This window comes from Nomascus leucogenys, chromosome 4 (assembly GCF_006542625.1).
Source record: "Nomascus leucogenys isolate Asia chromosome 4, Asia_NLE_v1, whole genome shotgun sequence".
Lineage (NCBI taxonomy): Eukaryota > Metazoa > Chordata > Mammalia > Primates > Hylobatidae > Nomascus > Nomascus leucogenys.
This window is the reverse complement of record NC_044384.1, coordinates 117,795,470-117,822,201: the sequence shown is the minus strand read 5'-3', so window position 1 is coordinate 117,822,201 and position 26,732 is coordinate 117,795,470. Positions and strand designations below refer to the sequence as shown.

General features: G+C 35.9%; 1 protein-coding gene across 38 annotated transcripts in view; it reads right to left on the bottom strand.

The window, feature by feature from the left end:
* CLASP2 (cytoplasmic linker associated protein 2) overlaps positions 1–26,732 on the bottom strand; it is a 222,561-nt gene that overhangs the window by 134,942 nt on the left and 60,887 nt on the right. For 21 of the 38 annotated variants that reach the window (XM_030812195.1, XM_003256835.4, XM_030812207.1 and 18 more), the window contains 2 exons: positions 18,678–18,824; positions 6,065–6,147 (listed from right to left, as the gene is read on the bottom strand). In XM_030812195.1, the coding sequence (XP_030668055.1) occupies positions 6,065–6,147; positions 18,678–18,824 (230 nt within the window). Of the gene's footprint in view, positions 1–6,064; positions 6,148–18,677; positions 18,825–19,207; positions 19,470–26,732 lie in introns of those variants that run through there. The other 17 variants (XM_030812196.1, XM_030812201.1, XM_030812205.1 and 14 more) reach the window with 6 other exon arrangements.

The window sequence follows — 26,732 nt, the reverse complement described above, 5'->3', positions numbered from 1 at the left end:
AGTTTATTTCTCATTCTAGCACTATTTCTAATGGAGAATAGAAATACATTATAGACAATAACACAAAATGCTTTATTTTTCTTCCTTACTTGTTACCATTTTTGCTACTTCTTCCCTCATGAATAACTTCAAATATGCTCTCAAAATGCTTTGTAATTTTAAAAACAAGATGTAAAATATCTAAGAATAAATAAAAGTCTAATTTCTCAAAATGACTTCGAGTGTATAACCTATCTTATTGCATCCATATACATATTACCCAATATTACAAAAAGGACATGTTTTAAGTTAGTTTTGATTTTCTCTCCTCTGTCATGATAAACTGTAGTCAGGATAGCTACATTTTGTTTCCTCTGGAGCCAACCCTTTGTCAAACTGCTGTTCACCATTATTCTTTCATTCATTTAACAAATATTCACATAACACAGAGGTACTATGCTAGGCAATGGAGAGACTATGGTTAGCCAAAATAGATAGACATGGTCTTTGCCTTATGGAGAGTATAATATACTCAGGGAGATTTTAAAAATCAATCAAATGATATCAAATATGAAACTACAAATAGGAAGTCCCACAAAAGAAAATGAAAGTTTATACATAAGAGGGGTTTGACCTATGAGTAAAGTCAAGCTTGAGCTGAGAGCTAAAGAATGTGTAGGATATCATTAGGCAAAGTAGACAGATTTGTTTTCCCTGGAGAGTTAATAGCATGTGCAAAGGCTCTGTGACAAAGTAAATGAAAGAAAGCCAGAGTAAGGAATAAAAAGTATAAAGGGAACTAGAAGAGCCAGTGACCCAGGTGTGAGTATGGAACAGCTATAACCATATTGTTGACCATGGGAGAAGACAATGCAGAGGAATTAGAAATGAGAAATAGACTCCTGGTGATACCAATTGAGTCCCTTCATCAAACTGCCTTACATCTTTCACTTTCAACAGCTATTAAATTCACCTTTTGCTTAACAGAGAGTAAGAGCAAGAGAGAAAGAAGGAGTGCGTGTAAATGCAAAGGAGAACAAGACATGAAACAAGACTGAAGAGGTAGATGGTGACCAGGTAACACTGTTATGTGGTTAAAGAAACTTCTGAGCTAGCTCTTTCCTGCCTCTCACCTCTTCACAATACCCCTCTGCCATTTTCCAGAAACTTCTACCACCCCTAATCTTATGATGCATTCCCCTGGAACACAATGCAAGGTTCCCCTTCCCCCAATAAGGAAGAAGAGAGTCAACTCAAAAACGTACTTCAGTGAGGGGGTACATAACTCTTTAAACATTCTTTTAGCAGGCATACAAGCAAAAGAAGCTTGAAAACCCACTAAGTTAGGTGTCTGTTGCAGTAGAATGATTCCTAGGTTTCTAACTTTTGTAATTGATTAAGTAATGGTTTACACACACAGAATACTGGAAGACCATTATTCCAATTTCAAACAGGGTAAGTTTGAGGTGTCTTTGAGACATCTGAAAGAGGATGTCAGGTAAACAATCACAGTGGATAAACCATTTTGGAACTCAGGAGAGGTCTGGCTTGGAGGTTAAAATCTCGGCATTATCTAGATGAACGTGGGAACTGAAGCCAGGGGTTTGAAGGAGGTGACTCAGTAAGAAAATAGAGAATGAGAAGACAGGGCCCAGAACTAATCCTTAAGAAACTCCAATATTCAACAGGCAAGTAGAGAAGGATGTGCCTATAAAGAGACAGAGATGAAGTGGACAAAGATGTAGGGAGAATAAAATGGAAGAACGTCATATCACAAGCACCTAAAATTAAACATCAAAACAGTGGCTATAGTCAACAGTGCTAAATACTGATAGAAAATCAAGAAAAAAAAATCCCAAACTGGTTGAGTTTGGTGCCTCAACGATGATCAGTAATTTACTCAAGACCTGTTTCAATGTAAGAATAAGCTAGAAAGAAGTCGGATGAAGTGAGTAACAAGTAAAGTTATAGAAATACCAAGTACAGACAACTCTTTTGGAAAAGTTGACTGTGAGGGCCAAAATAAAAAATAGTATCTGGAAGATATGGAGTCCAGTGAGACTTTTGTTTTTTAAACTGAAGAACCCAGCCACGTTAAGAGATAAACAGAAAGAGCTTGAACCCACATGAGATTACTGATTGTGTAAATGTGTTAAGGAAGCAGAAAATACTAGGCTTTGGAGCACTGGTGGAGGTGCTGGCCTTTGAAGAAGGACCATGTTCCTGGAGCAACAGGACAGAAGGAATGTACAGTAGAGAAGAATGTAACAGAAAGAACATGTTCCCATTTGATGCTCACTACTTATTTACTAAAGTAAGGGGCTAGGTCATATACTGAGAGAAGAGAGGAGGACAGAGACAGGCTGATGGATAGAAAGGAAAGAAACATGTCTGATAGCTATATTAAGCAGAGAAATAACTGATCACAGAAACATAGTAAGCATATCAGATTGTTGAGGGTTCATTTTACGTGAATTCCAGGAAAAATCATGAGCCCTAACATGTGACTTTCTCTAGCAGCACGGTTTCAGGACATAGAGAAAATAAAAAGTTGGGAATATCCACAGTTGTAGTTTTGCAAAATGAGTATTAAAAAAATCATTGCTTAATACTTTGTTATGAAAAAAAAAAAAAACCAGAGAAGCAAGGGATTTTAGTATAATATGTACAGTCCTACTGCAAGAAACCATGGTATCAAAGCGTAGATAAGAAGGAAATCAAGCATAGATGAGAAGGAAAGTATAAAGTGACAGATGATTAATTGAGAGTGAGTAGAGGCTAGGCGCGACAGCTCACACTTGTAATCCCAGCACTTTGGGAGGCCGAGGTGGGCGGATCACGAGGTCAGGAGATCGAGACCATGGTGAAACCCCATCTCTACTAAATATAAAAAATTAGCCAGGCGTGGTGGTGGGCGCCTGTAATCCCAGCTGCTCGGAGAGGCTGAGGCAGGAGAATGGCGTGAACCCGGGAGGCAGAGCTTGCAGTGAGCTGAGATGGTGCCACTGCACTCCAGCACTCCAGCCTGGGTGACAGAGCAAGACTCCGTCTCAAAAAAAAAAAAAAAAAAAAAAAAAAGAGTGAGTAGAAAAATCAATGGACTGAAGATCCTTGAAATCATGCAGAAGTAGTTGTTAGAGTATTTAAAAAAGCATGGAGATTCTGGTCAGTAATGAGATACTTCAATTAATGACTTTGGAAACATAACGGTAACACACAGATGACCTCAAAATCCAATGAGTGACTATGAACTGGGTAGCTACAGTGAAAGTGAGGAGGGGGTCTAGAAACTGAATTCATCAGGAATGTGTGAAAATTTAGGAAAATAATAATAGCTAACATATACTTCTTACACTTCATCTGTACTGTCATAGCCTCACAATAACCCTTGGCATATGTACCAATAATTCCTATTTTAAGATGAGGAAACTGAAGTACAGAGGGGGTTAAGTAATGTACCTAAGGTTACACAGCTAGTGTGGTAGAGCTGGGATTCAAACCTAGGCAGCACTGGAATGTTGTCAAGATCAGTACATGCCAATAATAAAAAGGCTGACCAGGGAGCATGAACCTCATATAAATGGGTATAAGAATAATGGTCACAAAGTAACAATGAGGAGTGCAAGCACAATAAACTTATTATCAATTACTAAGAGTATGAGAGTCAAGAATAATAAACAGCTTTATCTTTAAAGAGCGTAAAAAAAAAAAGTCAGGCTGGGCGCGGTGGCTCACGCTTGTAATCCCAGCACTTTGGGAGGCCGAGGCGGGCGGATCACGAGGTCAGGAGATCGAGACCACGGTGAAACCCCGTCTCTACTAAAAATACAAAAAAAAATTAGCCGGGCGTGCTGGCAGGCGCCTGTAGTCCCAGCTACTTGGAGAGGCTGAGGCAGGAGAATGGCGTGAACCCGGGAGGCGGAGCTTGCAGTGAGCCGAGATTGCGCCATTGCACTCCAGCCTGGGCGACAGAGCGAGACTCCGTCTCAAAAAAAAAAAAAAAAAAAAAAAAAAAAAGTCAGATTCTAATCAGGCAAGAACATTGAACGAGGCCAGGTGCGGTGGCTCACGCCTGTAATCCCAGCACTTTGGGAGGCGGAGGCAGGCGGATCACGAGGTCAGGAGATCAAGACCATCCTGGCTAACATAGTGAAACCCTGTCTCTACTAAAAATAAAAAAAAAATTAGCCGGGCATGGTGGTGGGCACCTGTAGTCCCAGCTACTCGGGAGGCTGAGGCAGGAGAATGGCATGAACCCGGGAGGCAGAACTTGCAGTAAGCCGAGATGACGCCACTGCACTCTAGCCTGGGCGGAGCAAGACTCCGCCTCAAAAACAAAAACAAAAACAAAACAAACAACAACAAAAAGAATATTGAACGGACCCCTTAAAAATGGGGTTAAAGACTTAGGGGAGTTGCTGCTTACGAAAAAGATGTTTCCGAGGGAACAACGGAAGGTGTGGGACATTTACAGGGTGATGAGGGTGGCAGAGAGGGCCAGCTGGAAGAAAGCAATGAGTAATTATAAAATAGCTTTTTCCCCTCCATATAGTTGAATAGCCCTTGGCTGCCCATACCATGATGTTACCAGTCTGACAAGAACATATCGAACAATAAAAACATTCAAGTTCAACGAAGTTTTACTGATTGTTCCTACAACACTAATCTTTCCCTTATATGAAAGCCTGTAAAACACAAAAGGAGGAAGGGATATGTTTTCCCTATTATTTAAAAAGTATCTTAAAATAAGAAAAAACAAATATCTCAATAAAGGGATAAAATACAGTCAAATCAGAAAACTTTTTAAAGCTTTCTTGTAACTTTTTAAGATCTTAAATACCTTAAGGATAATTTTCCTTTCAGAGAGCTAAAAAGGTAATACAGGCAATAGAAGGTAGTTTGCAAGTAAAGCGATGTGAGAATATTTTCAAATAGACATGGTAAAGAGTATTCATACCCATCATACTGGTAAAAATATTTTCAGTGACAACAACAAGTATTGGCAAGGATGTGATGAAATTAGAACTATCATACCTTTCTCACAGGAGTTTTAACTGGTACAACAACCCTACAGGGTAACATCTAAGTAAACTTAAAGTTTATAACTATGAAATTCTACTCCTATGTTTATACCCTAAAGAAACTCCTACCTACAAATAATCAAGGACATATGTACAAGAATATTCATTGCAGGCTGGTGTGGTGGCTCACGCCTGTAAGCCCAGTACTTTGGGAGGCCAAGGTGGGTGGATCACTTGAGGTGAGGAGTTCGAGACCAGCCTGACCAACATAGTGAAACCCCGTCTCTACTAAAAATACAAAATATTAGCTGGGCATGGTGCAGGGCGCCTGTAATCTCAGCTACTCAAGAGGCTGAGGCAGGAGAATCACTTTAACCCAGGAGGCAGAGGTTGCAGGGAGCCAAGATTGTGCCACTGCACTCCAGTCTGGGCAACAGAGCTAGACTTCATCTCAAAAAAAAAAAAAAAAAAAAAAAAAAAAAAAAAAAAATTCATTGCAGCATGGTATGGAATAGCCAAAAACTAGAAACAACCTATACATGCACTGTGGTCTGTACATACAATAGAATACCATCTATCAATCCAAACGAATGAACTAGAATCACAAATTTTACATCACGAAAAAATATAAAAAACAACACTCAGTAAAAAGTCAGGTTGTAGAATGTGATGTACAATATAACACTTATGTGTATTTTTAAGTCATGGAAATAATACTCTTATTTATGCATGTGTCCACTTTACTTCAATTATATATATATGAATGATTTCCAAATTTCTATCATCAACTAATCTAATTCTCTGAGCTCAAAACTCATTAATTTAAGAATCTGAACATTGCAGTGTAATGTGATTCAACAATATGATTCAATTTTATTTCAGCCTCACTGAAAAATCACCTGAAAATCTAATTGTACCAACAAATAATGGCTTGGTATTAATAAGTCAAATATTTCATTTATATAGCTATATAAGGAAAAAAGAATTCTTAAGGGATAGAGACAAATAATTATATGAACAGGAACACAGGCAATATTCATGGGGAGTGCCACTGGTAGCCTTACCTGAATAGAAGGGACATCTGTAAAAGCTTTTATAAAATCATCTTCATCAACTGCTCCAGCACCTCCTTCCTTAGAAGCACCTGCTAATTAAAAGGAAATTAATTTCCTAAGGTTCATTTTTAAGCATCTTAACATTAATGACAACATGAAAAATAAAACTCTTTTGATATCAACATAAGTATAATTTTGAAGGATATTCCATTTTATAAGAAAGCATTTAAAAAATCTCCAACTTTCAGAAAGGTCAATGTACTTTGTAATGCCAATTCATTATAAGGTACTAGGCTAGGCTGGTTGTAATATTCAAACTGTAAGAACACAGCCCTGAAACCCGCCTCCCTATTCAATGCACTAGCAAACACACATAAACATAAGTAAGGATAAATATTTTAAAAGTTGAACAGCAACTTAAAATGACACTAAATGTCAATAAATGAGTGTGATGCAGAAAATCTGTGTATGCTACTATGGTCAGGAAAGCATTCATGAAAGAATTGAGAGTCTTGAAATTAATTACACAAACAAATCTTCCGTTATTGCACACTGACAATAAAAAAGTAAACTTAGTAGACAGCAGTTATTGAAGAGCCAATAATTAAGCTATTCTTTCAGCTCTAAACCTACTCTTCTATATGTACACTGCTTTGAGATGCTGAACCTAGTATTCATTAAACCAATTTTTCTGTTGATTTTAATGGTTTCCTCTCCTCTTAAACTCTGGCAATAGGGGGTGTTGGAGAGAGACTGGAAGCTAAAGGAAGGGACCTGTTTCTTCCTGACTGCTTTCCATTATTTGCAGTAGAATCCTAGCAACTCTGGTAGACCACTCATTCCAGGAGCAGCACCTGACTCCAGTTTGCAGTTTTTCTAACAGTCACTGAATCAGCTCACTGTGCCATCACACAGCACCAACTAGCCTCCACCCTCTCCTTAGAGGTCTGAGTCCCAGATCTGTGGAGCCCCTGAGTTCTCATTCCTGAATGTAGGCTCCTTTGACAATGTGACTCTGCAGCTCATCCTATCCAAAAACGAAGTCCCCAACCAATAAGTGGGGCAGAGTACCCTAGAATTCTTGAGTTGAGACAAGAGAGGCTGACGCAGTTCTGACTGACGATTCCCCAGTGTCAAGCAGCAATAAATCTTCTCTGGAAGAAAGTTGTTTCTGGTAGGCCCAAAGGACTCCCACCAACTAAGTTCAAGCAATGAGTTCACAATCAAAGATCAAATACACAAGAAGGCAAGAGTCACAGGGAACAGATAACAGATTTGAGAACTGTCGATATTAGAATTGTCCAGTACAGACTACAGAACAGATGTGAATATATATGTTTAAAGAAATCAAGGATGGACTCACAAAGAAGGATAGACTCACAAAGAAGGATGGACTCACAAAGATGACCAATCAACAAGAGGCCATTAGGAATAAACAGATGAACTTGGGAGTAGGGGGATGAAACAATCTGAACTGAGTAATACAAGAGCTGAAATTTTTTTAAAAATTAAATATATTTAAGAACAACTTAGAGAGCTGGAAGATATACCTGAATACATTACTCAAAATGTGGCAAAGAGAAAAAGGAAACGGAGAGACATAAAGAGATACAAAGGACAGCATGAGAATATCTAACTAACATATGTCTATTGGGGTGTCTTAAAGATATTTAACAAGAGATAACAGCTGTGAAATTTCCAGATTAACGAAACAAGAATCTTTATAAATTCAGGATGTGCAACATAACCCAAGCAGGATAAATAAAAAGAAATCCAAACCTAGAACTTGGCGGTGTAACTGCACAACTCCAAAGACAGAGACAGTAATCAGAGAAAGAAGAGATCACCTAGAAAGGAACAACAATTTGAACAACAGATTTCTCAAGTGCAATAGTGGAAGCCAGGGAGAATATACTCATAATATCTTGCAAGTTTTGAAAGAAGAAAATATTAGCAAACTATTATCTAAACTGTGTACCTAGCAAAAGTAATTTTTTAGACTACAAGTGGAAAAAATTAGATGTGCTGAAAATGAATATAAGAAAACCATCATTACTATTTAAAATGGTATGATGGTATCAGGGAGTGGCAAACTTTATCTATAAAGGGCCACACAGTAATATTTTAGGCTTCAAGGGCTATATGGTCTCTGCTGCAATTACTCAACTCTGCAAATGAATGAGTGTGGCTGTGTTTCAATAAAACTTTATTCACAAAACCAGATAGCCAGATTTGGCCTGTCAGATGTAGTTTCTCACTCACTGGTGTAGATAGAAAACCCAAAAAATATCATTTGACCAACAAAGGATATACAATTTCAGTTAAGATAGAAGGAATAAGTTCAAGAGATCTATTGTACAACATGACTACAGTTAACAACAATGTATTGTATTCTTGAAAATTGCTGAGAGATTTTAAGTATTCTCACCACTAAAAACTGAAGTGAGATAATATATAAATTAACTGTTCAATTTAGCCATTCTACAATGGATACATATTTCAAAACACGTGGTACACAATAAATATATATAATTTTAGTTGTCTATATATATATATATATATATATACACACACATATATAGTAAAATCATTCAAACTTCAACTTTCTAAGGTAGCTGGAAATAAAATCAATATAGAAAAATCAATTCCATTGCTAAGCACTAGCAATGAAGTTAGAAATTTTAAAGAGTGAAAAAATTTGGGAAAATAATAATTTTTAATGTAATATTAAAGCACTGAAATAAATGGAGAGCCAGGCACAGTGGCTCACACCTGTAATCTGGGAGGCTGAGCCAGACAGATTGCCTGAGCTCAGGAATTTGGGACCAGCCTGGGCAATATGAAGAAACCATGTCTCTATTAAAAATAAAAAATAAAAAAATAAAAAAAAACCCAGCCAGGAGTGGTGGTGTGTGCCTGTAATCTCAGCTACTTGGGAGGCTGAGGCACGAGAATCGCTTGAACCTGGGAGGCAGAGGTTGCAGTGAGTGTAAGCTGAGATCATGCCACTGCACTCCAGCCTGGGTGACAGAGTGAGACTCTGTCTCAAAAAAGAAAAAAAAAATTACAAATGAAATAAATGGAGAGATATTCCAGGCTCATGAACAAGAAGGAATGGTATCATGAAGTGTCCAGTCTTCCCTAGGTGTTGCAATAATAATCAAGCTTCCAAAAAGGTTTCTTGTGGAACTTGTCAAGCTGATTATAAAATCTGTCTGGAAGAGCAATGGGCCAAACATTCCTGCAGAAGAAAAGAGGGTCTACTTAACGCTATCAGACATCAAGACTTACAAAGCTGAAATAACTAGGAGAATTAGGTTTTAGTGCAGGGATAGACCAACTAACCAAATAAATAAAATGGAAAGTTCAGAAATAGACTCACAAGTGTAAGAAATTTTGATATATGAAAAAGAAGTGATTCAGATCAAAGGGGAAGGTAGAAACTATTCAGTAATAATGTCCCAAAATTCAACAAAATGCAGAGACAATGGATTATTCAGTTTTTTAAAAAAGTTTTTCCTTATCCAGTATTAAAACTTACAGTAGACATTCTACTTCCCTTAGGAAAATGGTAGGCATCCAAACTCAAATCAAATATACAAATAAGTATTCCAAAACCCACAGAGAGCAAATAAAATTACCCATAGCCCTTGCTTTTAATACAAATAAGAGACAAATAACACTTCAAATTTCATTTCAAGTAATTGAGGAAAATATAAACATCCAAGACAAGCAATGTTAACTACAGAGCCCTTACTGAAAAAAATCAGAGGAAACTGTGTAGAAAAGAATCCTGGTAGTTGTATAACGTAGACACCAACTAAAGTTCTCTGTAGGACAAGAAGTAAACAGCAATTAGAAGTGGTAGGTACCCTTTTGAATCTTGGTGGATAAAGGAAGAAACAAAAAATAAGGGCTCTATTCAAATAAGATGGTAATCACAGAATCAGAAGTAGAAAGACCCCAACAAATTATGTAGTAAAGAAGGTGCATTTCACTATACCAACAGAAGAGGGCCCTCTTAAACTTAAAAACTAAGCAAACCTTTTTTTTCCTGGCCTCACGGAATCCACTTGTTACTTGAGGTCTATGAAAATCCAATATATCATCATAAACAAAATAAATAATCTGACATCTATACTGTGCTCCAATAAGAAAACAAAGGAACAGAAATATTTTCTGCTGATAAAAGTAACTTCCTAAAATTAAAAAAAAAAAAAACACACCTACCAAGAAGGAAAAAACTATAACACAATTCTCCAACATAAATTCAATATAACTAAACAGCAATTATAGGTATAAAAGGAAGATGAATGAGAATATAAAAAATACTGAATATATATAGAAGATATGAAAAGACAGCTGGCTAAAGTCAGGAAGAAAATTTTTGTTTATTTATTTTATTTATTGAGATGGAGTTTTGCTCTCTTGCCCAGGCTGAAGTGCAGTGGTGTGATCTCAGCTCACTGCAACCTCCACCTCCTGGGTTCAAGCGATTCTCCTGCCTCAACCTCCAGAGTAGCTGGAACTATAGGCAAGTGCCACCACACCCGGCTAATTTTTGTATTTGTAGTGGAGACAGGGTTTTACTATATTGGCCAGGCTGGTATTGAACTCCTGACTTCAAGTGATCCGCCCACCTCGGCCTCCCAAAGTGCTGGGATTACAGGTGTGAGCCACTATGCCTGGCCAAAAATTTTGTTTAAAGACAAAATCACCTGAGAAATAAACAGTAAATTACCAACTATCCAAGAAAGAATAAGTATATCCTGGTTTGAATGTTAAAAGCTATAAAAAATATTCTTAGGACAACTGAGAAAACTTAAATATGTAGGTAAGCTGACTAAAAGGAAGTGAATATATAGGTTAATAAACTTACAGAAAATAAAAGAGCTACAGAAAAAAATAACATCACAAAGAAATGAGACAAATACAAAACACAAGACAATCTTAAAAAACAACTGGCCTAGACTCCAAAAAGTCAATGTCACAGAGATAAAAACTGATAAGGGAACTGTTACAGATAACATTATAGAACTCTCAGGTGTGGTGGCTCACATCTGTAATCTCAGCACTTTGGAAGGCCAAGTCAGGCGGATCACTGGAGGTCAGGAATTCCAGACCAGCCAGGCAACATGCTGAAAACTCCATCTTTACTAAAAATACAAAAAGTAACTGGGCATGGTGGTGGGCACCTGTAGTCCCAGCTACTTGAAAGGCCGAGACAGAAGAATCGCTTGAACCTGGGAGGTGCAGGTTGCAGTGAGCCGAGATCATGCCTCCGCACTCCAGCCTTAGCAAGAGAGCAAGACTCCACCTCAAAAAAAAAAAAAAAAAAAAAAAAAAAGAAAAAATCTGAACTTCACTAGAATATAAACTCCAGGAGGCCAAGGTCTTCGTGTTCATTTACATTTCCCAGAGACTTCAAAACTAGCAGCACACTAAAAGCCTTCAGTAAATATTTGCAAGCTGTTGGCCAGACAGATAGGTGGAGGAAAAAAATGCAAATTAAAGAATCATTGTTTTTTACCCATCACAATGGCAATAATTAATGAGGCTGGTATATTCAGTGCTGCAGAAGGTAAAATGTTGTCTTTATTAAAATTAAAAACACATAAAACCATTTAGAGGAATGTATTTTATAAAACAGAAGCAGCAGAATTTCAAAACATGTAAGTACATGAAGATCTGTATTTTCTGTAATGACCTAAACATGCAAACAACCTGAATGACATCGACAGGGAAAGTTTATTAAATCATGGTGCATCAATAATGTGGAATACTGTATCACTAATTAAAAGGATGCAATAGCTGTCATTCTTGATGCTGAAAGATGTTCTGTGAAAAAAAGCAACTTGCGAAGTTTTTATCAGTATGTTTAATATGGGAAAAATAAAACCTAATATGAGTGCCTACATAAATGAACATGGAGTAATACGTGGAAGGATACATATCAAACTTAACATTAGTTACACCTCAGGGTGATGAGATTAGAGAGGCAAGATGTTATTAAAGTTTTTTAAAACTCTCCATTGTTTAACAATGAGGATGATTTTCATTCTTTTTTTATTTTTATTTATTTATTTTTTGAGACGGAGTCTCGCTCTGTTGCCCAGGCTGGAGTGCAGTGGTGCAATCTCGGCTCACTGCAAGCTCCACCTCCCGGGTTCACACCATTCTCCTGCCTCAGCCTCCCGAGCAGCTGGGACTTACAGGCGCCTGCCACCATGCCCGGCTAATTTTTTTTTGTATTTTCAGTAGAGACAGGGTTTCACCGTGTTAGCCAGGATGGTCTTGATCTCCTGACCTCGTGAGCTGCCCGCCTAGGCCTCCCAAAGTGCTGGGATTACAAGCGTGAGCCACCGTGCCCGGCCTCAATTCTTTTCATTAGTAAGAAACACATAAACTGGTTTTTAAAGAAAGAAATGATCAGTTGATGAAAAAAATAGTTTATATTCACATGTCCTTTATAGAAACAACGCTTCTTACCAAGTCAACTGTATTAGAATGTATGTGATAAATGTAAGCCAAGCATGCAGTTATTGTAACTTCTACTTCACATGGATCAACTATAATGATTCTAACTAATGGAAAATTCTTTATATGTGAGATCTATAATAATAACATTTCACTCTTTTCTGAGGTAAACCTTCAATTTGTATTCCTATAAAAGACTTCACAATTTTCTAACACCCAAATTTCAGTCAAAAAGTATAGGCAAATAAAGTATGGGAGGACCAAAATGCTAACAATAATTAACACTAGTTGGCAGAACAATGGGCAGGTACTGTATCTTTTTGTAAGTTTAGCACCATGAATTAAACATTCCATATGGTCCTTTTTTTGGAGACAAGGTCTCGCTATCACATGGGTTGGAGTGCAGTGGTGTGATCATCGTGCACTACAGCCTCAACCTCCTGGGTTCAAGTGATCCTCCCACCTCAGCCTCCTTAGTAGCTGGGACTACAGGCATGGGCCATCACACCCAGATAATTTTTGTATTTTGTATACAGACAGGGTTTTGCCATGGAGCACAGGCTGGTTTCGAACTCCTGGGCTCAAGCAATCCACCCACCTCCATCTCCCCAAGTGCTGATATTACAGGTGTGAGCCACCATGTCCAGCCCCGATATGGTCCTCTTTGTTGATTAACGTGGAGCCTTGCACATAGTAATCTCTATATACAAATGTAAATAGAAACAGTAACTTATCCATAGAAAGGCTAGGTCTTTAGTTGGCTTAATTTCTCTTTTCTTAAACATTCTTAAACAAATAAACCTTGTATAATAAACCTTGTATAATAAACAAATAAACATTCTTAAACAAATAAACCTTGTATAATAAACCTTGTATAATAAACAAATAAACATTCTTAAACAAATAAACCTTGTATAATAAAATGTCTTTGTCACTTTAATTTTTGCACAGGAAGTAAAACAAAATTGGGGTCAAATAATATAATTACAGTAAAACACATATTCTTATGCATAGTAAGAAATAATGCAACTTACTATTTTATAGTTAAAATATATGTTATTTACTCAAATCATACGTACTGTATAATCAACGTTAAGAGAGAAAGCATCGGGGATGGATAGTCAATGATCTGGGATTCACAGTAATTTCAGACAGACTGGCGACTGGTCAACCCTAAATTCCAGATTTCAATAAAAGTGATCTGCTATATGGGATGAAAAATAATAAATACGTATGATATGCAGTATTACTTAGGAGATTACCCAGAGATGATCCAAGAGGAAGCCCCTGACAGTGTGGTCAAGCACTGGGTTCTCATCTCATCTCATCTCATTAGATGGTTACTAATAACCATCTGATTTGGGCACATCATTCAATGCTCTGAGGCTCAATCTCTTTTCCTGAATCTGGGTCAGATGATCTTTAACACCCCTTTAAGGTGAAAATCTTCTGAGTTTTAGTATCTTCTTCAGTAAGGGAAGAAGAGAGGAAGAAAACAAAACCAAAACACAAAAGTGTTATTTGGTTTCACAGAAAGCTCAAAAACAAAATAATAAGGTCTACTAGGCAAAATTTTGGATTCCAGAATTAAAAAACAAAACACTTAAGATTTATTTTATTACATATACTGATTCTTGTGATCTTTATTTGTTCAAAAGAAAAACAATTTTGTGGTCTGCATGAAGGGAAAAATGGGAATAACTAGCATCATTTGTAGAAAATAGATATTTGGACATTCTTAAAATCTCAGGTTAGACATAAAGTGAAGTAAAACAAATAGAAAATATCATAAAGATCAGTAAGTACTACTAAATATAAAATGGCAGTAATTACCTAATTATAAGAACTGAAAGTTAAAACCATTTCAAAATAGTCTTTGACATAAGATAGAAACAATATAGAGAAAATACACTGTCCACTTGAACGAATGAATGAATGAGTGAGTGAGTGAGTAAAAGAGAACTTTAAGAATTGAAGATTTGGTCAGTGACGTGTCTCAATGATTACATACAAGCTTCAATGACAAATCACTAACCTCAAAATCTGGTACTAGTTATTTTAAAAATGATAATTATATTATTATCTAATTCAACCCTTATTTTTAAAAAAGAGTAGCAGCCAAAATGATTGATACAGGAATAGGGATATTATAACCCAGAAAATAAACTTGAAGAAGGCAATTTCAACAAGAAAATACTGAAAAGCATTTTTATTTACAATGTAAAAATTAAAGGTCTGCTTATTCCAAATGCTCTATTTTGCTGGGAATCATACTAGTTGAGCTTTAAAACGACTGATTTACGGATGTTGAAAAGTAGTGATCATTTCTGTAGATTACAATCTCAGTGCTATAAAATCTAAAAGAAACCTTATTTACCAATAGAAATTAGTATGATGGCAGTATAGCAAAGTGATTTTTGTGCTTTGCCCTCTTATTAGATAAATGACCCTGGCAAGTTACTTCTCCAAATTGCAGTTTGCTCATCAGTAAAATCAGTTTGCTCAGAGATGTTCTTATATATACATTCTTTCATTTAAATCTCAGAATCTTTCATTTTGAAATTTAAATGAAAGAATATGTATAAGAACATTAAAGAATTGTATTAAAAATTGTTACGTAAAATACTGTAAAGATATAAGTATTTTAAATAATCAGGTACTTTCAGCAATTCTAGTAACCATGAGCCAAAAGAAAGAAAAATGTGTTTATCTAAATTCCTATTATGAAGTTACAAGTGTTATTCAGAAAATAGACTATTTGAGAATTTACTTTATCCTTATTCTAAATAGTAAGGCACAAAGGTAACACTTTTGACACTTACATAATATGGATTTTTATAGCAATGATATATATACTGTATGAACCTAGCCATAGCCTTTTTTTCAAGTCTCCTTGGCTTAAAGGCTACACAATTATTAATGCAATATGAGAAGAAAAGGTTGGCATATGAAGGCCAAAGAACAAAGCAAATTAACATACACTAAAGATTAAACACAAGACTTATGAGCTTTAATTAACTGGATAGGATACTTTGCTAAAAATAGCACACAGCCCTAATCTTGATATATATCTCTAGAAGAAGTAAAATACATTCCCAAACTACAAAAGCAGATTAAGTCACGATTCCAAAGAAGCTCACTGTATATTTTTTATTTTGCTAATCTTACTTGAAAAGAGATTTGTCAAACCCAGTGGGCTGCGTCTGGCTTACGCCACTACTATACATTTCCACCTACTATATTCCTTTAATTAGAAGCTAATCACATCTATTTATTATATACCTCAGAGTAGCAAATAACACATTGAGACTGAATCACCACCATTCAGTGTAAAATCATGGGAAAGATAATGTACAGTCCAGAAAACAGAATAGTCATAAAGAGAAATAGAACAATCTTCAAGTATTTGAAAGCATGTTGACAAATAATTCATTTTCCCTGCATATGCTACAAGGAGGTAGATTTTAATGCAACATAAAAAAGAATTTGTTTATTCAGAATTGACATGGGCTTGTTTCTGGAAAATATTTTGCCAAACTGAAAGAACACTAAAAATCCCTGCATCTTTTGATCCAGTGAACTCTAGAAATTTATTCCAAAGAAATCATTGCAGATGTGCTGAAAGATATATATAAAAGAATGCTGACACGGTTTATAGAAGGAGAAAAGGCTTATGGCAACCTAGGTATTATTTAGCCATGAATAATTTTCAATTAATAATTTAAGACAATGAGAAAATGCTTCGGGTAAAATATTAAGTTACAAAAAACTACACAATGAATAGCGCCGATTTTGTTCTTTTCCCAAGAAAATATTTGTATATGTAAAAATAATTGGAAAAGTAACTGGAAGAAAACAAATCATAATTTAGCAGTTGATTATGTCCATGTGTAGTGGCACAGCAGGTGATTTTTGTTCTAAATTTTAATTCAGAGCAGATAGTACTACTTCAATCAAGTTGAATCATCATCTATCAGGAATTTTATTAAAGAACTATGTGACTCCCAAGGTCTTTTCCAACTCAAAAATTCTACAACTCTAAGAAAACTTTCTACAACCAATTTAAAAATCAACAAGTCTTTGCCAAGACCAAAAAAACTAAAGTTAAATTTTCAAAGGACTGACACTCAAGAATGGCATTTTTTTTAGAAGTAATATCAATATCCTCTGGCCAGGAGCTCTTTTCTTAGATAGAAAAATGGGCAATAAACCTAAATGGGCTGTGATAAAAGAAAGAAACAAGAATATACCCGTAATTGCCAAAACGAAGAAGAAGAAGAAAAAGGAGGAGGAAGAGGAAGAGAAAAAGGAGAAAGGAATGAAGGCTTCTCCCTTATTTTTGGCAGAAAGGCTGTTGCCTAGATGGCTGATAAAATCTTTAAGTGATTAATTACTATACTCATGAAAGCTACTTAACCTTTTCATTTAACTGGTAGGAATAGAAACTACAAGAATGGGGGTGGAGGAGCTTAAGAAAGTTTATCCTTTTTACAAAAGAGTATCTGATTATATCAATATGATTAATATCAGAATGATAGGTAAATTTCAATTTTCTTCTAAAAAGATAACAAACCACGAAAAAAAATTATAAGCCACTGGTTCAGTTCATAAAATGTTAAATGTTATCACCACAAATCTCAAATATTCATCCATTTTAAGCTAAAAGACAGCTTCATAAAATTATTATAATATCATAGATTAGAATTCTGTAATTCAAAATTAAGAAAAAGATTCCCCTTATAATAACTGAAGAGAGCTATTTGTTATAAAAGGAAGAAACCAAAAAATGTCATATACTTTTTACTAGCGGTAAATAGGAATGCAACATAAAAACTATCTTCTAATGGGATATCATAACTAACATTTGGATGAGAATACAACCATAAAATTACAAGACAGAAAGAAAATAATTAAAAATCTGAAGTATAGATTACTTGAAACATCCGGAGAAATCAGCAAGACATTTTAATTTCAGCTATTTAGTTATATGTGCATATATATATATATATTTATACACCCATATGTGTATGTATATATATCATACCATCTTTATTGCTAGTTATATGACACAGAAGATTGTTTAAATGAAATACTTATGATAGTTTTTCTATATTTAGAATCTCATATGATGGGAAAAAATCGAGGGTTGTATAGAAAGATCAAGGGAACACAACTCCTTATGGAACCTGGTCAAAATATACAGTTTATTTTTCTTTCCTTTTTGGTTTTTAATAAAAAGTACTATACACAAAAAGAAAAAACAAAAATCCTCAAGACCATGATTTTCTCACCAGTTACTGTAAACAAGGAAAGATGTGTTTTCCCAAAATATCACAACTAAGACATAAATTTATTTTTAAAAACGAAAGGAAGGAAAAGAGAGATTACTGTCTTTTTAGAATTAAATACCTTTATTTTCATAGATTCATTCTATCAGAAAGATCTAGCAGAAACGAACACCAGAAATATATTCATGGCTTTCTAATTAACACATGAAAGAATACCCATTAAAAAATTTAAAGATAAACAATATGCTAGAAACAGTTCTAATATGATCAATGAATATGCTATGTATTATAAAATTGCATGAAACCTGATTTTTCTTATTTTCTTATTATGATTTAATCCAGGAACCATTTTTGAGGCAATTTTACTTGACCACCACCCATCTCCTATTGTGACAAATGATTCAATACCCAGTATCTTCAACCATTTTTTAAATGCTGGAGTATTTAAGACTTACTACCTAGAGGAATGTATAAAAACATTACATAATTCAACATTTCTGTAACAGCTATTACACTTGAAAATTAGTAGCCAAATTCTGAAAAACCTGTTCTCTGCTTAAAAAAACAAAACAAAACAAAAACCCAAAAAACTTCCATAAATCTTTTTCAAAATGGCATCTGAAAAATAAATACCTTCAAGAAGAGACTAATTCACATACGTTCTTAGAGGAAATAGCAGTATACAATATTTTATACATTTCAAAAGGGCGTCGTATTCTTCTGAATGTTGCAACAGACTCCAGATCTGCAATCGTGCTGCAGTCATGAATAAACATATTCCTCTGAAGTTCTAAGTATGTGTGGCCATATCAAGGGCATGGAGCATGCATAAAAGATTTCAAATGGATTTACATTACCTCCAACCTTAGGGCCACCTGCTGAACCAGGCTTCCTTGCACTGTTGACAGGATTTCCGGATGTTTTAGGTGCAGGAACCTTGAAGGCTGAAGCAGCTGATGATGGCCTATTTCCATCCACTGATTCTTCATCATCGAAGCTTTTATCTGCACAAAGCATCAGAAAAATGTACTTAAGAGAACTAAGCTTTGTTCCATTTTCCCTAAAGCTCAAAAATAAAATAAAGCCATATATAAAATCATTACTTTGGTAAGATATATAATACAAAATAAAGGTCCTTTGAATAAGCGTTTATATATTGGCTAACACCATATAAAATAATCCTCTGTAATTCAAAACCAAAATGCAGTATTTTCATACTTCTTACTTATACATATTAAGTCAAAACATAAAACAAAACATTTTAACTCTAAAGGTAGTAAAAGTATTTTTCATGTTTTTGCTACTCTGCATTTTCTGCCAGCTCCTCCCATAGTGTATCTTCTAGCATGCCCTGCCTTATTCCTTATACCCAGATTCTGCAACTTACAATCACAGATCCGTTTGCAAATCAGTCGCCTCATTCCTCTGAAAGCTCTTAATTTCCCTCACCCTAGGAGGCTCCCAATAGTTCACATGGCCAAATACAGTAAATTCGATACTAATCAAAGATTCTATCAAAAAAAGACAGAAACAACCACAGAACCACCACTGAGGTTTGTGCCGGCATTTTTCTTTCTCTTCCCTGCCCTAGGTGCTGTAACAGCCAATCAGCTACAAGGTGACATCATCTTATGGCAGCTACTGCCAGATGAAAGGTAAAAATTCTCCATGCATCTAAAAAATTCTCTATTAGCTATAATCCTTATTCTATATCAAAATTTCAAAGGCATTCAAAACTAAAGGCTTAGAAATCTATGTTTTTCTTGACATGAAAATTCATATAAATAGAAAATAAGGTTTTATGCAATATGCATGCTGCTGGGATGCTTATTGCATCAGTAAAGCATAGACAGCCACAGTGCTCATTACTGTGCATAATTAACTCTGTAATCTTAAAATCTGCTCTTTATTTAAGCCATAGAAACCAAACAAAACAGTTTGTTTTCATAAATGATTCTACAAGGCTCCTTTTGGAAAATGAATGACCACACTAGTATCATCTACTTATATGCAAATGAAACACCTCCCAGCACACACACACACACACACACACACACACACACACACACACAATGTATTTTACTCTCCTGAGAAGATGGTTTTCTCTAGGACCCTGCACAAATCAACCATGACAAATAACATGGGCGAGGCAGAAAAGCAGCTTTACCACACGCTTCAGATGAATAAGCCAGAATCTTTTCCTTTCAATGGACTTTCTTTACTTAAACAAATACCCAATCACTTAGAATTAAATAATTCCTAAAAAGAGATATTATTAAATATTTTGAATATTTTTAATATATAACTATTTAATATAACTATTAAATATATCTTAAAATATGCCAAGCAAGTTTTAAGACTTTTATTTATTAAAAGAAAAAAGAATCAAATAGACACTCTAAAGTCACATTCTATTTCAGAAAGTGTTTTTCAGTAATACAACTTGCAGGAAAAAATTATCTTCTACTCTTAAAAAATTATTTTTTTAGCATAACACTATTAGGGAGTCAGTTTGGATAAATTAATAAGCTTAAAACCGATGCAGTACGTAGACTGCTTTGTTAAAAACACTAATACAATTCCAAATAAACTTCTTTGCTACTGTTATGTTAAAAAAATGCAGCTAAGAAAGACAGAGCAGACATACAAATCTACAGAAAGTTAAGCACTGAAACACAGAGCAGCCAGAAGTTCCCATGGAAACAGTACTCTGTTCCTACACACACACAAGAACTGAAAAGAGTAAATATGTCCCTACCATTAAAAAAAAAAAAAATTAACTCTTCTCAAACTACTGGGAAATTAATTTTTAAACTTTTTATCAAAATACAGCAAAGTATACAAATCATAAGTATACAGCTAATTAATTTTCACAAAATGATCATGCCAGTATAACCAGTATCCAGATCCATAGATTATTACCAGCATCCTGTAAGTGCCCTCGAGACTCTTGAAAGTCTACATTTCCTACCAAAGCTAACTAGTCTTGAATTCTAACACTTGGTTTTGTTCATTTTTGAACATTATATAAAATGAATCATACAATATGTATTCTGGTATCTAGCTTCTTTTTACTCAATGTTGGAAGATAATGTTTGGAAGACCCATTTTCATTGCTGATAGTTTTCTACTGTATGAAAGTACCACAATTTATTAATATCCATTCTACTACCGACAAGACATGGGCTGTTCCAGTATGAGGTTATTATAAAATGGTACTACTAAGAGGTAAGCAAACAAAGTCAAAGGTTTCTAAAGATTTGAGCCTTATTGAGGAAGTAGTAAACATATAATTTATTTTAGATTATATCTACATATAATTAGATTTTAGATTAATAATTTATTTTAGATTATAAGTCAAAGACGCATAGTAGTATCTATGGCACCAGTCCTCAAAATGTGGCCCCTATACCAGCAGCTGAGCATCACCTGGCAGTTTGTTAAAAATGCAAATTCCTGGGCCCCAACCCAAACCTACTGAATCAGAAACTCTAGAGTAATCTATGTATTAAAAAGCCCTCCCAGTCATTCTGATGCATGATTGAGTTTAAGAATCACGCCCCTAGGGGAGGGGATGGCATTCTTTTTCTATAAAGGACCACATATCAACTATTTCAGGCTTTGTAAACCATACACATATGGTCTTTCCATGCAACTACTCAATTATGACATTATAGCACCAAAGCAGTTATATACACACAATATGTAAACAAATGGGTGCAGTTGTGTTTCAATAAAATTTTATATACAAAAACAGGAGGGCAGATGGTTTTGATCTGCAAGCAACCGTTTGCCAATCTCGGCTCTAGACTAACTAGTAAAGAAGAGTAAGTAGGCCGGGCGCGGTGGATCATGCCTGTAATCCCAGCACTTTGGGAGGCCGAGGCAGGTGGACGATGAGGTCAGGAGATTGAGACCATCCTGGCTAACATGGTGAAACCCATCTCTACTAAAAATACAAAAAATTAGCTGGGCGTGGTGGTGGGCGCCTGTAGTCCCAGCTACTCGGGAGGCTGAGGCAGGAGAATGGCGTGAACCCGGGAGGTGGAGGTCGCAGTGAGCCGAGATCGCACCACTGCATTCCAGCTTGGGCAACAGAGCAAGATTCCGTCTCCAAAAAAAAAAAAAGAGTAAGTATACACATAGAAGAAAAAGAAAATAAATTTAAAATATCTGATTAACTGAAAAGAAGAGACACAAAAAGAAAAATAAAACAAGTGGATATGATAAAAATAAAATAGTAAATATAAAACCAAGTGTATCAGTAATTCTCTTAAATATAAATGAACTAGTAAAAGTGAAAGACCCAGACTGAATTTTTTAAAATAGGTTGCTTAAATGAGATGTATTTTTACCTATAAGGTCACAAAAAGGTTAGGGAAAGACAGACCAAGGAAAATACAAATCAAAAGAAAGCTGGTGTAGCTACACTAATTTCAAACAAAGCAGCTTGAAAAGCATTACTAGAGATAAAGAGAGATGTTTAATAATGAGAAAGAGGTTATTCCACGGGAAAAAAATCAGAACCCTGAATATTTATGTACCCAGTAACACAGCTTCGTATATATAAAACAAAAACTGAAAAACTAAAAGGAAAAATAAATAAATCTATAAACATAGGAAGAAATAAAATTTTACCCACTTCCAATAAGGTTATGGTTTTTATTACTATCAGCTAAAAGAATTCATAAAACTAATTCATTATCACTAGCCCTAAAATTTAAAATTTGTTAAACATTTGTAAAAGGTTATAAATAAATATTCTAGGCTTAAATTTTTTTCTAAATAACTATGAAATATCAAAACAAGCCTCAATTATTTTCTTCCTAGCAGCTATCACTTACTGAAATAATAGACACTGATTTTTATATGTGGATTCCAATGTGGATTGGAAGCTTCTTAAAGAGCAGAAACTGTCTTGTTCATGCTGCAACCCCATTACCTAGAACAGTCTAGGAATAATTGTCACAGCCAACTAACTCTTCCTGCTGCTTACCTTGTCCCCTAAAGTTTATTCTCAACATGGAAGCCTGGGTTGAACAAAGTCATATCACATCACTGTTCAAAATCCTCCTATGACTACATAAAAAGGTCTATCAGAACTCTAAGATCTTAATGGTCACACAGGTCTCTCCAACCTTATCTCCTACTTCTTTCTCTCTAATCCCCCCACCAGCCTAGCCTCCCTCCTGTGATTCATGGCAGGGCCTTTGCCTTGCTTCTTCTGCCTAGAATGCTTTTTTCATCCACATCCATGCTGTTCACTCACCATCTTCATGTCTTTATTCATCTGTTGCCTTCTCAATGAAGTTTTCTCTGGATACTAAAATCACAAACTTCCCAACACCCTGGTACTCTGATGTATCCCTGCCTGTGTTATTTCTTCCTAGCACTTATCACCTATATATTTTACTTATTTTGCTTATCTGTGTCCTGCTACTGAAATATATGAGCTGTGGGATTAAAAACTTTTGTCAACTGTTGCCCCTGTTGTATCTTCAACATGTGGAACAGTATCTAGAATGGCACACATTTCACAGTATGGAGACTTTCAGGTTCCAATGAAAGCATTACTAAGTTATTAAAAGTAATACTACAAACGCAAACAATGATACACACTAAATCATGTACAAATTTTTATATGTAATAAAAGCAATAAATATTTTATAATATAGTAAAAAATACAAGGATAAAACCAGTACAGTGGAGCTTCTATTCTGAAGGCCTTGTGGGGCAAAGGGAACAGAATTCAAAACCCACATTAGATGCAGGGTCTAACAGAGGACTCTTCCCACCAAAAGCTGGTATACCAAACAACTATACCCTCAAGGTTAAAGTAAATCATAAGTAAGATCTTATCTTCCTTTAGTCAATTCCTTTCAAGCTCTTCTTGAAAGAGAATAACAGAGAAGTGAATCAAATAGAGTGCTTCATTAAGGTCAACTGCTTGGGTGGTCCAGACACTCAAGACCTTAAACTCTGTGGGCTCAGACTGGTAGTACTTCCAAACAACAGCCAAACATAAAGCAAAATTTCCCTGGAAGAAGGTGTCCGGCCTCAAATTATTCCCACGAATAATTTCCCAAAAGGCACCAGGTACAACAGGAAACAAGAAACCATGAGCCAAGAACAATATAAAAAGAAACAGACAATAGGAAAAGACCCACTTAAAATCCTAGAGTTATCGGACATGGACTATACAATAACTGAGCAAACGACTTTGGGAATTGAAAAATTATAAAAAGTGACATAGATTTTTAAAATAACCAAATGCAATTTCTACAAATAAAAATATAGTAACTGAAATTTAAATTCAGTGGGCATGCATAACAGTAGCTTAGACACAACTCAAGGGATCACTAGTGAATTGAAAGACAAATCAGAAGATATCACTTAGGATACATATAGTAGGTGCTAAAGTATTTACTGAATAAACAAAAGAAGAATCAAACACAAAAAGCAAATTACAAATTATGACTGTTGACACTTTTGTTCTTGCTCCAAAGTTTCAAAGAGACTGGTATGATTGGGTGCAGAAACTGAACAAGATAAGCATATTAAAATATATTGAAGGACAGAAATTATTAAAGTGAGCAGGCTGCAGTGGTCTTCTATATAATGGAGATGGGAAAGAAGGAAAGAAAATGGAGAAAAGGAAGAGATGGAAATAGAGAAGGAAGAAATGGAAATGAAGTAGGAATAGATGGAAATGGAGGAGGCAGGAGAGGGAGAAGAGATGAAATACAGGAGGAGGAAATGGAGAACAATGGAAGAGATGGAGGGGAAGAGGAGGTGGATGGAGGAAGTGGAAAAAGAGGAGGGAGAGACTGGAGGAAGAAAGGAGTACAAGAAGGGAGAAGGGGAGAAACAGGCAGAAAGAGAAGAGAAGGAAAAAGACCAAGTAAGATAAGGTTTTACCTTTTGTTGCCTTCAAGTAACACTTGGAAACTGTCCCTAGCAAGCACTGAGACACTATAGGCCCACAATGACTTATCTGCATGCCTGAAAGTCAAAAAGCTCTGAAAACCCAACTTTTGTTTTGTCTTTTAAACTTCATTTGGTGGCATAAAACTCATCTGAACTCAGTTTATGACAAAACATGATGTGAACTGATATGAGGCTATTTATGTGTATTCTACTCAGTATGAATTCACATATATTTAATGGCAAAAACATGGCTGGGCGCGGTGGTTCACGTCTGTAATCCCAGCACTTTGGGAGGCCAAGGCAGGTGGATCATTTGAGGCCAGTAGTTTGAGACCAGCCTGGCCAACATGGTGAAACCTCATCTCTACAAAAAAACACAAAAATTAGCCAGGCGTGGTGGCACATGCCTGTAATCCCACCTACTTGGGAGGCTGAGGCAGGAGACTCCCTTGAACTCGGGAGGCAGAGGCTGCAGTGAGCCAAGATCATGCCACTGCACTTCAGCCTGGGCAACAGAGCGAGATCCTGTCTCAAAAAAAACCCCCAAAAAACACTAATGTGCTTGATTATAGGGTGCTGCCCCAAGCCCAGCAGAAACTGTTACATAATACATGGGGTATAACCTTATTAATTTTCTAAAATTGAATACATTCTAAATTCCAAAACACAAGTGGTCCCCAAGGTTTCAGATAAGGGTCTGTGAATTTATATTAATCATGCCTTGTCCTTTTTTTTCTTTTTCTCACTTTGGGAAAGACATGTATTGAAACGGCTTTTTAAACTTTCCACCTCTTTTTTTTTTTTTTGAGACAGCGTTTTGCTGTTGTCACCCAGGCTGGAGCGCAATGGTGTGATCTTGGCTCACTGTAACCTCTGCCTCCTGGGTTCAAGCGATTCTACTGCTTCAGCCTCCTAAGTAGACAGGATTACAGGCATGCACTACCATGCCCAGCTAATTTTGTCTTTTTAGTACAGATGGGATTTCACCATGTTGGCCAGGATAGTCTCAAACTCCTGACCTCAGGTGATCTGTCCTTCTTGGCCTCCCAAAGTGCTGGGATTATAGGCATGAGCCACCACACCCGGCCTCCACTTCACTTTTATGGGTACATGTATTCCAAAACCCGAAACTTCTGCTTCTCAAATTCATATAAAAGATGAAAAACTGCACCATTTTACATGGCAAATAAAAGAGCAAACCAAAATTTATACCACATCTTATAGAAAAAAAATACATCTTATGTGGATTTTCTTCAGTGAAACAAACAGTTCAGTAAGAAGAACCCCCAACACTATGAATTTTCATGCACAAAATATGCTCTGATTCACATTAAGTAGTTTCTTATACCAAAGTTCCTCTTTTCCCTTGAAGCTGTATCCTTCCTTGTTCTAATTAAAACAATGAACAACAAGACTTGGGATTTCTGAGCTGTTTTACACTCTCGCATACCCAGCAGTGACTATGGTTATACCTAACAGCTAAATTACAAACTGAGATTAGGAAACAATAATCCCTATAAACTATTATACCACAGATACCTTGGAAAACTCAAACTTTAGCTGTCTACACTTCCCACACTGTGCTTTTACAATGGGAAGCTCTCCTTGGATTTTCTCTAATCTCACAGGTCCCTCTAGCTAAGTCTCTTCTGTTGGCTGTTCTTTCTCTACCCAACAATTAAATGTTGAATATTCTCCTTCTCTCCAGACTATACACTCTCTAAAGGACCTCATTCATTCTCAACGGTTTTAAATACCTTCTGTATGCTGACAGCTCTCAAATGTTTGTCTCTAGCCTAGACCATCTCTGAGTTCCAGACCTATATATCCAATTGCCTACTAGATATCTCCCCCATGGGTATCTCCAAGCCACTCGAATTTCATATAGATACATAACACCAACATCATCCAAAACTGATCTCCTTAAGTCCTCCCCAATCCCAGTAAATAACGTCACCATCTATTCAGCTGCTCAAGCTCATAAT